The sequence below is a fragment of the Melanerpes formicivorus genome, unplaced genomic scaffold (assembly GCF_026170545.1).
Source record: "Melanerpes formicivorus ecotype bairdi unplaced genomic scaffold, bMelFor1.0.p_v2 SCAF_129, whole genome shotgun sequence".
NCBI classification, from domain to species: domain Eukaryota; kingdom Metazoa; phylum Chordata; class Aves; order Piciformes; family Picidae; genus Melanerpes; species Melanerpes formicivorus.
The window spans coordinates 494718-508139 of NW_027142481.1; the positions used below are offsets into that span (position 1 = coordinate 494718).

The 13422-nt window shown below is 55.4% G+C and overlaps 1 protein-coding gene across 1 annotated transcript in view; it reads right to left on the reverse strand.

Moving 5' to 3' along the window:
* LOC137456529 (mitogen-activated protein kinase 10-like) overlaps nucleotides 1-11610 on the reverse strand; it is a 114613-nt gene extending 103003 nt beyond the window's left edge. Inside the window, 1 exon segment of the mRNA XM_068168008.1 lies at nucleotides 10934-11610. Coding sequence (XP_068024109.1) covers nucleotides 10934-10939 — 6 coding nt within the window. The 5' untranslated portion in view covers nucleotides 10940-11610.
* Between the last annotated feature and the right edge of the window lie 1812 nt (nucleotides 11611-13422).

Here is a 13422-nt window from a genome sequence, read left to right on the forward strand (position 1 = left end):
CTCAAGGCTCAGCCAGCCCCAAGCCCCTGCCATGGGCAGGGACACCTCACACCACAGCAGCTTGCTCACAGCCACCTCCAGCCTGGCTGCAAACACCTCCAGCCAGGAGGCTTCCACCACCTCCCTGGGCAGCCTGGGCCAGGCTCTCACCACCCTCCTGCCCAACAACTTCTTCCTCACAGCCAAGCTCCAGCTCCCCACTTCTACTTCTGCTCCAGCCCCCCCACTCCTAGCCCTCCCTCACCCCCTCCAAAGTCCCTCCCCAGCTTGCTTGCAGCCCCCTGCAGCTCCTGCAAGGCCACCAGAAGGTCTCCTGGGAGCCTTCTCCTCTCCAGCCTGCACAAGCCCAACTCTCTCAGGCTGTGCTCACAGCAGAGCAGCTCCAGCCCTCTGCTTCTCCTCCTGGCCCTGCTCTGGACACCTTCCAGCCCCTCCAGAGCCTTCCTGGCACAGAGGCTCCAGAGCTGGCCCCAGAGCTGCAGCTGTGGGCTCACCATAATACCAGAGTGCACTCACTTGCAAGCAGGATTGATTACATAAAGTTCTCTTCTTCCAAGCAGAAACCCAGGAAGGTCAGAGAGAGAATATGAAGCAGAAGGAAGTGTTGTTTGAATGGGGGAGAAGTGGCCTGGTCGTTCCCCCCCCCCCCCCAAAAGAGATAAAAATGATCAAGTCAGGCAGACTCTACTGTTGGGGATCTGATGTTCAGGGCTGCCCAGGGAGGCTGTGGCTGCCTCCTCCCTGGAGGTGTTCAAGGGCAGGCTGGATGAGGCCTTGAGGAAGCTGGGGCTGGTGAGAGGTGTCCCTGCCCATGGAAATGGGGTTGGAACTGGATGAGCTTTAAGGTCCCTTCCAACCCAACCCATTCTGTGATTCGATGGAACTGCCACAGATGGCACTGGAGAGAGTCCAAGGCAGAGCCAGGAGGAGGAGTTGGGGACTTGAGCATCTCCCCTGGGAAGAGAGACTGAGAGCCCTGGGGATGGTTAGCCTGAAGAGGAGCAGGCTGAGAGGGATCTGATCAATGCCTCTCAATAGCTGAGGGCTGGGGGGCAAGGGGAGGAAGCCAAGCTCTGTTGGGTGCTGCTCAGGAGTCACCCAAGGAGCAATGGACACAAAGTGGAGCAGAGAAGGTTTCAGCTGAACAGGAGGAGAAACTTCTTTGGTGTGAGGCTGCAGGAGCCCTGCAGCAGGCAGCCCAGGGAAGTTGTGGAGTCTCCTGCTCTGGAGACTTTCCAGCCCCACCTGGATGTGTTCCTGTGTGACCTACCCTGGGTGCCCCTGCTCTGGCAGGGGGGTTGGACTTGATGATCTCTGGAGGGATCCCTTCCAACCCTTTCTCCTCTGTGATTCTGTGAATTGCAGAGGGTCATTTGTCACCAGCACCTGGGGACTGGATTTAAACATGACTTGTGACATGATAAAGAGCCTTCAAAACTGTGTGGCATGGATACAAATGGCAGGAGAAAAGGCCTGGGAACTCCTGCTCTTTATCAGGTTAGCAGCCTCCTCCAAACAGCCACCAACATGTGGTGGGACAAAACCTTATTCAAGCTGACAGAGTGCTTGCAGGTGCACCAAAAGTACAGACACCCTCAAGAAAGGTGCTCAAAAGCAGATGTGGTACTAAGGCAGGGAATGAGAGAAGGAACAGCCAAGCATGCAGCACTCTGGTGCCAAGGAATGAACCAAACTAGGCAGCTAATATGAACAGATTGAGGGAGGTGTTCCTCCCCCTCTGCTCTGCCCTGCTGAGACCTCCCCTGGAAGATTGCATCCAGCTCCTCAGCTCAGGAGGGACAGGGAGCTGCTGCAGAGAGGCCAAGGCAGGCTGCAAGGCTGCTGAAGGGACTGCAGCACTGCCTGGGGAGGAGAGGCTGAGAGCCCTGGGGGTGCTGAGTGTGGAGAGGAGAAGGCTGAGAGGCATCTGAGCAATGTCTCTCAAGAGCTGAGGGCTGGGGGGCAGGAAGGGAGGCACAGGGACAGCCTCTGCTCACTGTGCCCTGGCACAGGCTAAGGGGCAAGGGATGGAAGCTGCAGCAGAGGAGGTTCCAGCTCAGCATCAGGAGGAACTTCTTCACTGGAGCAGGCTGCCCAGAGAGGTTGTGGAGTCTCCTTCTGTGGAGCCTTTGCAGCCCTGGCTGGATGTGTTCTGTGTGCCCTGGGCTGGATTCTCTGCTCCTGCTCTGCCAGGGGGCTGGCACTGGAAGATCTCCAGAGGTTCCTTCCAACCCCTAGCATCCTGTGAGCTCTGATCCTGTGATCTCCAGAGGTTCCTTCCAACCCCTGACATCCTGTGAGCTGGGAAAGTTTGGATTTCCTTACCACTGTCTCAGAAAAGGATTTCAACTAGCTCAGAAGAGAAGATAACTTAAATGGTCTACTAAGAACAGAAGACTAAAAACCTCTTTGAGAAGAGAACAGCTTAACTTGACAGGGCTCTACTAGACTTCACCTAAAGCCCACTTCAAAGAGCAGGTCCTAATTGCCTGGCTTAGCTGACCTCCTGGTGTAGAATCCTGATGAAGCAGCTCTTGACTGGACTGGAAAGCTCCTCTGGACCTCCAACTTTGACTGGCTTGTTATGATGTGAAAAGCTGACAGCAGGCCTGGGACTGGAACACCCAAACTTCCCAATGTCACTGCTGTGATGTGAGCAAAGATCTGAACTTGTGCTGCCATCAACCTCTCTCCCTTGGAAAGGAGAAAACCCTGGAAGCCTAAAAATACAACAGCTGCCATTTCTCTTTCCTGCTCCAGCAAGGGCTTGGACTCTGTTCTGTGCTCCAGGCATAGCCAGGGACGTAGAATCACAGAATGGTTTGGGTTAGAATGGACCATCAAAGGTCACCCAGGCCAATCCCCCTGCGGTCAGCAGGGACATCTTCAGCTAGATCAGGTTGCTCACAGCCCCACACTACCTGACTAAGAATCATAGAATCACTGAATTGTTAGAGTTGGAAGGGAGCTCCAGGCTCAGCCAGCCCCAAGCCCCTGCCATGGGCAGGGACACCTCACACCACAGCAGCTTGCTCACAGCCACCTCCAGCCTGGCTGCAAACACCTCCAGCCAGGAGGCTTCCACCACCTCCCTGGGCAGCCTGGGCCAGGCTCTCACCACCCTCCTGCCCAACAACTTCTTCCTCACAGCCAAGCTCCAGCTCCCCACTTCTACTTCTGCTCCAGCCCCCCCCACTCCTAGCCCTCCCTCACCCCCTCCAAAGTCCCTCCCCAGCTTGCTTGCAGCCCCCTGCAGCTCCTGCAAGGCCACCAGAAGGTCTCCTGGGAGCCTTCTCCTCTCCAGCCTGCACAAGCCCAACTCTCTCAGGCTGTGCTCAGAGCAGAGCAGCTCCAGCCCTCTGCTCCTCCTCCTGGCCCTGCTCTGGACACCTTCCAGCCCCTCCACAGCCTTCCTGGCACAGAGGCTCCAGAGCTGGCCCCAGAGCTCCAGCTGTGATCTCAGCAGAGAGGAGCAGAGGGGCAGAATCCTCTCCCTGACCCTGCTGGCTATGTTTCTCCATCTTCTGCCCCTCTGGGCAGCCCAAGATGCACAAAGGCTGGCTACTTGACATCTGTTTTGGACAGATGTAGGCTGAGGAGGGACATCCCACTGCCACTGGTGAGTTCCCATGCCAAGGCCTTTATCAACAACCTCACTGCACAGCACACAAACAAGACTGGTGGCCACTGGGACTTGGATTTCTTCTCCTCCAAAGAGTTATCCAAGATTAATTCCAAAGCTTGCTAACAAAGCTGCCAGGCCACAACCAGTAGCAGCACCTCAAGGAGAGCTGTGTAACTTTGGCTAACAGCAGAGAGGAGCCCATCAAATGCTGCTCCATCCCCTGTACTGCTTCAATCTCACTGGCACAGCAGAAGAGGAAGGCATTAAAAACCTCAATAAAGCCACTTTTAACCCTGGATTCTCACACTCATTGGAGTTGTAGGCTGCTGTCAGTTTGAGACCATCAGATGTGGTTGGTTTCAGGAAGGGAAAAGCAAAACCAAACACTTCTCATAGAATCATAGAATCAAGAAGGTTGGAAAAGACCTTAGAGATCATCAAGTCCAACCTATGACTTAATCCTTAACACCTCCTGACAACTAAACCATGGCTCCAAGTGCCACAGCCAAGCCCCTCTTGAACACCTCCAGGGATGGGGACTCCACCACCTCCCTGGGCAGCTCATCCCATGGCCAATTCCTCTTGCTGGGAAGAACTTTCTCCATACCCCCAGCCTAAACCTCCCCTGGCACAGCTTGAGACTGTGTCCTCTTGTTCTGCTGCTGGGGGCCTGGGAGAAGAGACCAACCCCCAGCTGGCTACAACCTCCCTGCAGGGAGTTGGAGAGAGCAAGAAGGTCTCCCCTGAGCCTCCTCTTCTCCAGGCTGAACACCCCTCTCCTCAGCCTCTCCTCACAGGGCTGTGTCTCAGACCCCTCCCCAGCCTTGTGCCCCAGACCCCTCCCCAGCTTTCTTGCCCTTCTCTGGACACCTTCCAGCAGCTCAACCTCTTTCCTAACCTCAGCAGCCCAGAACTGGACACCGGACTCAAGCTGTGGCCTCAGCAGTGCTGAGCACAGGGCACAAGGACTTCCCTGCTCCTGCTGGCCACACTCTTCCTGACCCAGGCCAGGATGCCCTTGGCCTTCTTGGCCCCATGGGCACACTGCAGGCTCCTGTTCAGCTGCTGTCCGCCAGCACCCCCAGCTCCCTCACTGCCTGGCTGCTCTCAGCCACTCTGCCCCCAGCCTGTAGCACTGCATGGGGTTGCTGTGGCCAAAGTGCAGCCCTTTGTTCTCACACTTTGGAGCTGCAGGCTGCTTTCAGTTCAGACCAGCAGTTTTGGTTGGTTTTCTTGAGCACCAAAGATGGTGGTTTTTTTGTCTCTGAAAGGCTGCTTGCTTCTGCCTGCCTCCACAGATGGTGCAGTGAGAGAGAAAGAGACCTCTGCAAATGCAGCATTTTCTCTCCTCTTTTCACTGGTGCCCTTTGGGGAGGGTTCATCTCTCTTGCAAGTGGCCTTCAAAACTGTCAGCACTAAAGAAAATGGCTAGCAAAGTCTGGGCATTGGAAGCCAGGACGTATTTGGGGACAGCAGTGGGGCCCAGTGAAGTCTCTCTCCCTTTCTCCTGATGACATAACAGAGCAGCAGCCGTAGAACAGAGTAGAATAGAGTGGAATGGAATGGAATGGAATGGAATGGAATGGAATGGAATGGAATGGAATGGAATGGACCAGATTGGAAGAGTCCTTCAGATCATCACATCCAGCCAATCATCCAACACCATCTGATCAACTAAACCATGGCACCAAGCACCCCATCCTAAACACTTCCAGGAATGGGCACTCTACCACCTCCCTGGGCATCACATTAAAATGGCCAATCTCTCTTGCTGGGAAGAATTTCTTCCTAACATCCAGCCTGAAACTCCCCTGGCACAGCCTGAGACTGTGTCCTCTTGTTCTGCTGCTGGGGGCCTGGCAGAAGAGACCAAACCCCACCTGGCTACAACCTCCCTGCAGGGAGTTGGAGAGAGCAAGAAGGTCTCCCCTGAGCCTCCTCTTCTGCAGGCTAAGCAACCCCAGCTCCCTCAGCCTCTCCTCACAGGGCTGTGCCCCAGACCCCTCCCCAGCCTTGTGCCCCAGACCCCTCCCCAGCTTTGTTGCTCTTCTCTGGACACCTTCCAGCAGCTCAACCTCTTTCCTAACCTCAGGAGCCCAGAACTGGACACAGGACTCAAGCTGTGGCCTCAGCAGTGCTGAGCACAGGGCACAAGGACTTCCCTGCTCCTGCTGGCCACACTCCTCCTGACCCAGTCCAGGATGCCCTTGGCCCTCTTGGCCACCTGGGCACATAGAATAGAATAGAATAGAATAGAATAGAATAGACTAGACTAGAATAGAATAGAATAGAATAGAATAGAATAGAATAGAATAGAATAGAATAGAATAGAATAGAATAGAATAGAATAGAATAGAATAGGGAGGGGATTCTGCCCCTCTGCTCCACTCTGCTGAGCCCACAGCTGCAGCTCTGGGGCCAGCTCTGCAGCCTGTGTGGCAGGAAGGCTCTGGAGGGGCTGGAAGGTGTCCAGAGCAGGGCCAGGAGGAGGATCAGAGGGCTGGAGATGCTCTGCTCTGAGCACAGCCTGAGAGAGTTGGGCTTGTGCAGGCTGGAGAGGAGAAGGCTCCCAGGAGCCCTTCTGGTGGCCTTGCAGGAGCTGCAGGGGGCTGCAAGCAAGCTGGGAAGGGACTTTGGAGGGGGTGAGGGAGGGCTAGGAGTGGGGGGGCTGGAGCAGAAGTAGAAGTGGGGAGCTGGAGCTTGGCTGTGAGGAAGAAGTTGTTGGGCAGGAGGGTGGTGAGAGCCTGGCCCAGGCTGGCCAGGGAGGTGGTGGAAGCCTCCTGGCTGGAGGTGTTTGCAGCCAGGCTGGAGGTGGCTGTGAGCAAGCTGCTGTGGTGTGAGGTGTCCCTGCCCATGGCAGGGGGTTGGGGCTGGCTGAGCCTGGAGCTCCCTTCCAGCCCTGACCATTCTGGGATGCTCTGGGTAGCTTCTCTTGCATAAAGTTTAAGACAGAACCACTTTTAAAGCTGGGGACCTGTCTCTAAATGCATCCTTCAACTTTCTAACTCCCAATCAAACTCTGATGTGCTCTGCAAAGGCCAAGCTAAAATCCTCCCTCTCTGGCCTTGCTTTAGCTCTTCCTGCCTCGAATGGGTTGGGTTGGAGGAGATCTTAAAGATCATCCAGTTCCAACCCCCCTGCCATGAGCAGGGACACCTTCCACTCGCCCAAGCTGCTCAAGGCCCCATCCAGCCTGGCCTTGAGCACCTCCAGGGAGGGGGCTGGCTGCTTCCACTGCATGAGCTCTGCAATGGGTTGCAAACTACCAATGAGCTCTGTGACATTCACCAAGAAATATCATGGCAGGGCAATGCTGTCAGCTCTCCCTTTGCTTTCAGGAGCCAGATCTGGTAGTGGAGCAGCCCTGCAAGATCTTCTGTCTTACAGTTATTGATCCACTACTACAAAACCTCTACAGAATGGCTCAGATGTGCCAAGCACTGACAGCAGAAGGGGGGGAAAAAAGGATGTAGGACAACACTCAGCCCCAAGGTCTGCTCCTCAGCAGCCCCTTCAGTGCCCACACAGTTCTATCAATGAGAGGGAGATGCAGCCAGGCAGCTGAGGGCAACTGATTGTTCATGTTCAGTGATTTTTGCCCTCATCCTTCTTTAGCTTGGAGAGGAGTTGACTAAGGGATGACCACATTAATGTTGATAAAGGTGTGCAGGGGGAGTGCCAAGAAGATGGAGCCAGGCTCTGCTGGGTGCTGCCCAATGCCAGCACAAGGGGCAGTGGTGGAAGTTGAGGCAGAGGAAGGTCCATGGAAACATGGGGAGGAATTCTCTCACTGTGAGGGTGACAGAGCCCTGGAACAGGCTGCCCAGGGTGGGGTTGTGGAGTCTCCCTCTCTGAAGGTGTTCAAAACCTGCCTGGATGAGTTCCTGTGTGATCTGCTCTAGGTGGCCCTGCTCTGGAGGTTGGGCTGGGTGAGCTTTGGAGGTCCCTTCCAGCCCCTGACATCCTGTGCTTCTGTGACCCTATTTAGGACCATCCCTGTAGGCCTAACATCCTCTCAACAAAACCATAGTTACCCCAGGACCTTGCAAATGATGCCTGCTCTGAAACAGCAGGAGAGGGCAATGCACAGGAGAGCAGTTTCCTGTGAGGCAGGGAGGAAGGATATGGTTCAATGGCTGAGGCCAAACCACCTTTGTCATTCACTTCTGCATCCCCTGGAGAGAAAGTCACTAGCTGAGCCAATTGCAGAGGGGTTTCTGTGCCACCTCTCCTAGCAGGAAGAGCCAGTGCAGAGCAGAAGCACCCCAAGAGAGAGCACTGCTCCAGTGTTCCTGGCTGGTGCCCAGAGAGCAGGGTTAAAACACCCAGAGGCTTGGTGCATTCCACTTGCCCCCAGGCACAGGAACCAAAGACAGCTCAGTGTGGGCAAAGACAGACAGCCCTGTGCAGTACCAGCACCTGCCTGTTCTGCCTTCCCCTTTCTCTTTCCCGGCAGCTGGCCTTGCAGGACAAGCCCTGTGTCCTCCAGAAAGCTGACTGCAGGCTTCTCCTGCTCCTTTCTGCTCTGCTCATTGGCATTTGCCTCCCGAGCGGCTCCCACCCTACGCCATCACCCCTTGTGCTGCCACACAGCTTGCCTTTTAAACAAGCTCCTGGTAGGGCTCACAGTGAGCATCTGAGAGGGAAGGGAAGGCTGCATTGAGGCTGGTGTGAAGCTCTGCAGCAGAGAGAGCCCCATGTAAACAAGCCTCCAGTCAGGCAGCGCTGCGGAGCATGCCCATCACGGCTCTCTGCAAGCACCTCCTGCTCATCCAACCCCCCCCCCCCCCCACTCTGTAGCACTTGATTATCCCAGCCACATCTCAACCCAGGCCAAGTTGTGTTCTTTCTAACCAGGCCTCTCTGCAGTAAGATAAAAAACACCCCAAAACCCAGAGACATTTCTTCCTGCAGCAAGAAAGAGCTTTTCCTGCCAGGGGCTTCTCCTGCGAGGCCACATCGATTCCACTGCAGCACCCAGAGAGGATTCCTCCCTTGCAAGCCAGCCTGCTGTAAACACTTGTCCTGAAAGCTCCTGGGGGTCCTGGCAGACCTGCTGGGCTGAGCTGCTGACTTGCACTGGGCAGCAATGCAGAAGAGCCATCACTGCCCCCAAAGACCACTGCCTTAAATCCCACACATCCAACACTTTGTCAGACACTTCTCTTCTCCCCCCCTCCACACACACACACTTCTGGTTTTCTTGGCATTAGGGTGCTAGGAGTTGTGTCCTCTGGCCTTCCAGCTGCTTCTCATCATCCCCCTCCTCTCCTTGTTTTGCTTTATCAAACCCAAATGCTCACCAATTGACATTTGCTGTGGCTTGGGACAGGTTGGGTCACCCACATCATGCACTCCCTGCTGCTGAGCTGCCAGCCAAGCCACCTCCTTTCCCTTCTCCCTCTTCTCCTCTTGCTTCCACAGACCCAAATTCTCACCAGTTCACATTTCCTGTGACTTGGGACAGGTTGGGTCAGCCACATCATGTACTCCCTGCTGCTGAGCTGCCAGCCAAGCCACCTCCTTCCCTTCTCCTCTTGCTTTAACAAACCCAAATGCTCACCAGTTCACATTTGCTATGGCTTGGGACAGGTTGGGTAACCTACATCATGCATTCACTGCTGCTGAGCTGTGAGCCAAGCCACCTCCTTTCCCTTCTCCCTCTTCCCCTCTTCTCCTAACAAACCCAAATGCTCACCAGTTCACATTTGCTGTGGCTTGGGACAGGTTGGGTAACCTACATCATGCATTCACTGCTGCTGAGCTGTGAGCCAAGCCACCTCCTTTCCCTTCTCCTCTTCTCCTAACAAACCCAAATGCTCACCAGTTCACATCTGCTGTGGCTTGGGATAGGTTAGATAACTCACATCATGCACTCCCTGCTGCTGAGCTGCCAGCCAAGCCACCTCCTTTCCCTTCTCCCTCTTCCCCTCTTCTCCTAACAAACCCAAATTCTCACCAATTGACATTTGCTGTGGCTTGGGACAGGTTGGGTCACCCACATCATGCACTCCCTGCTGGTGAACTGTGAGCCAATCTACCTCCTTCCCTTTTCCCTCTTCTCCTCTTGCTTTAACAAACCCAAATGCTCACCAATTCACATCTGCTGTGGCTTGGGACAGGTTGGCTAACCTACATCATGCACTCACTGCTGGTGACCTGCCAGCCAAACCACCTCCTTCCCTTCTCCTCTTGCTTTATCAAACCCAAATTGTCACCAGTTCACATTTGCTGTGGCTTGGGACAGGTTGGGTCACCCACATCATGTACTCACTGCTGGTGAACTGTGAGCCAATCTACCTCCTTCCCTTCTCCTTCTTCTCCTCTTGCTTTAACAAACCCAAATGCTCACCAATTCACATTTGCTGTGGCTTGGGACAGGTTGGGTCACCCACATCATGCACTCCCTGCTGCTGTGCTGCCAGTCAAGCCACCTCCTTTCCCCTCTCTTCTCCTCTTGCTTTAACAAATCCAAATGCTCACCAGTTCACATTTGCTGTGGCTTGGGATAGGTTAGATAACTCACATCATGTACTCACTGCTGCTGAGATGCCAGCCAAGCCACCTCCTTTCCCTTCTCCTCTTCTCCTAACAAACCCAAATGCTCACCAGTTCACATTTGCTGTGGCTGGGGACAGGTTGGGTCACCCACATCATGCACTCCCTGCTGCTGAGCTGTCAGCCAAGCCACCTCCTTCCCTTCTCCCTATTCTTCTTCTCCTCTTGCTTTAACAAATCCAAATGCTCACCAATTGACATTTGCTATGGCTTGGGACAGGTTGGGTGACCCACATCATGCACTCCCTGCTGCTGAGCTGCCAGGCAAGACACCTCCTTCCCTTCTTCTCTTGCTTTAACAAACCCAAATGCTCACCAGTTCAGCAGTGGTTTGGGACAGGTTAGGTAACCCACATCATGCACTCCCTGCTGCTGAGCTGCCAGCCGAGCCACCTCCTTCCAGCCCCCCAAGCATGGCTAAGGCTGAGGAGGCAGAGCAAACCACCACTGTTTACATGCGCCAGCTGGCGAAGCACCATCACGCTGCTCCCGATGCGCCTCCACATCGCTCCCCCCACCCCCTCCAGGACCACTGCTCACCTCCAGCACCCAAACAGCAGGCAGAGGCAGGCAGACAACGGTGCTCTGCCCACCCCCACGGACGGCTACAGCCTGCTGCTTGCCTCTTTAACCTTTCCCCTCTCCCTCTGCCCCGGTGTGTGGTTGAAGGGCGAGCGATCGCTGCCCACCCCCCACCCCCCCAGCGCTGCACCAGCAGGTTAAGGCAGAGAAATCTCGGCGTCGAGCACCTACCATTCCGCGCTCATCAGCCAGGCTTCTTCATCCATCCAGACAAGCTGCGCCTCGGGGGAGGATATTTTTGCCTTGGGTTTTTTGGGGGGGTGGGGGTGGGGGGTGGAGGTTGGTTGTGGGGTTTTTAAATCACATTCCAAAGGGTGCCGAGGCGAAAAAAAAAAACCAGCCAAAAACCAAGAAAAGAAATTAAAACCGGATGATTTCGATCACTACTAATTAATAATAATAATCAAAAAAGAAGGAATGCAATATTCAAGCAGCAGCAGCAGCAGGAGAAATACCAGCAACTAAAAGCTGTGCAGCTGGATTCCAGGCGATTCGCTGTGAGCCTTTGGAGGAGCAAAAAGTCTTTGCGGGTGGGGGTGAGGGGATGGGATGGGATGGGGGAAAGGTGAAGGTGAGGAGGGGAGGGGGGGAGAAGAGAAAGAGAGAGGAAAAAGAGGAGAGGCGAAATGTCTGATGCTAATGAAATAAAAAGGGGGAAAGGATGGGGAGGGGGGGAGATAAATAAATAAATAAAGGGGGGGGGAGGTAAGGGGTGGGGGGAGGAGGAGGAGGAGGAGGAGGGAGAAAAAAAAAAGTGGCTTGCTGAATCACTCTCTTTCAGTGCCTGGAAACCATTGTGCAGCGTGATGCTGGCTGTACCATGGTGGAGCCTACCAGAGGAGACAAGGCAGGGAGCGCTTGGGGAATGGGGCTGCTATGGCAACGGGAAGGAGCACACATGACGTCAAAGCGCACAGAGGGCTGGCAGGGGGAGGGAAAGGGTATGGAGAGGGGGGGGGGAAAGTCTAATCTCGCAGCCACAAGCCGTGGTATCTCCTGGTGGATCGGGGAGGGAGGGGATGAGAGAGAGGGCAGGCTGCAGAGGGGAAGCCGGAGAGGCTTCTGGAGCGGCGCATCTGCAGCGCTAGGAGCTGGTTGGTACAGAGAGGAGGCAGCGGCGGAGGGCAGCTCGCTCTTTTGTTTGCCTTAGGATGCTCGGCACGAAAGGCAGAAGTGCACATCGCCCACCACCTCCTTTCCCCCCATTCCTCCCCACCCCCCCCCACACCCCCCAAAAAAAAAACCCCAACCCCAACCTCCTGATGTGGGAAATGGATGTAAATGCTGTGCTCGAGCTGGGGAATGACAACACGAAGTCGCTCTCCCTGGAGGGAGATGTTCACAACCTGCCTGGATGTGCTCCTGTGGGACCTGCTCCAGCAGACCCTCTGCTGGCAGGGGTGGGTGGGAATGGATGAGCCTTGGAGGTCCCTTCCAGCCCCTGGAATTCTGTGATGAAAACTAAACGAGGATGCGTGCCCTTCACAGCTCCTGAGCACAGCAACCCCAGCAGCCGCTGCTGGCAGGAGCATGGAGTGCAGCTCTGAGAAGGGAGGTCCCTACAAGCCCAAGAACCTTCAGAGATCCCCCCACTGGCACCACGTAGTGCCCTCTGCTAGCAAAGAATCAACAAGGATGGAAAAGACCTCAGAGCTCAGCAAGTCCAAGCTGTCACCCAACCCCTCCTGGCAACTAAACCATGGCTCCAAGTGCCACATCCAATCCCCTCTTGAACCCCTCCAGGGATGGGGACTCCACCACCTCCCTGGGCAGCTCATCCCAGTGGCCAATTCCTCTTGCTGGGAAGAACTTTCTCCTCACCTCCAGCCTGAACTCCCCCTGGCACAGCTTGAGACTGTGTCCTCTTGTTCTGCTGCTGGGGGCCTGGGAGAAGAGACCAAGACCCAGCTGTCTACAACCTCCCTGCAGGGAGTTGGAGAGAGCAAGAAGGTCTCCCCTGAGCCTCCTCTTCTGCAGGCTAAGCAACCCCAGCTCCCTCAGCCTCTCCTCACAGGGCTGTGCCCCAGACCCCTCCCCAGCCTTGTGCCCCAGACCCCTCCCCAGCCTTGTGCTCCAGACCCCTCCCCAGACCCCTCCCCAGACCCCTCCCCAGCTTTCTTGCCCTTCTCTGGACACCTTCCAGCAGCTCAACCTCTTTCCTAACCTCAGGAGCCCAGAGCTGGACACAGGACTCAAGCTGTGGCCTCAGCAGTGCTGAGCACAGGGCCTAGAACTCCTCACCCCCCCCCAGCTGAAAACTTCCCCCCTTGGAGAGGTTCCACCTCCCAGAGGTGCTGCTGCATTCTGAGCTCAGAGAACCTCCACTGATGACTTCTGAGGTCCTCAAGTTCTGGAGCTGTTTCTGCTGCCTGTGTCAAACTGCAGGATGCCTCCTCCACTCTTCTGACATCAAACAGTGAAGACTGTTTAGTTAAGACTGCTGCACTGAACTGGACTTCCAGGAACCACAGAACACAGAATCTGCAGCCCAGAAAGCTGATCAGATCCTGGGCTGCAGCAAGAGAAGTGTGGCCAGCAGGGCCAGGGAGGGGATTCTGCCCCTCTGCTCCACTCTGCTGAGCCCACAGCTGCAGCTCTGGGGCCAGCTCTGGGGCCAGCTCTGGAGCCTCTGTGCCAGGAAGGCTCTGGAGGGGCTG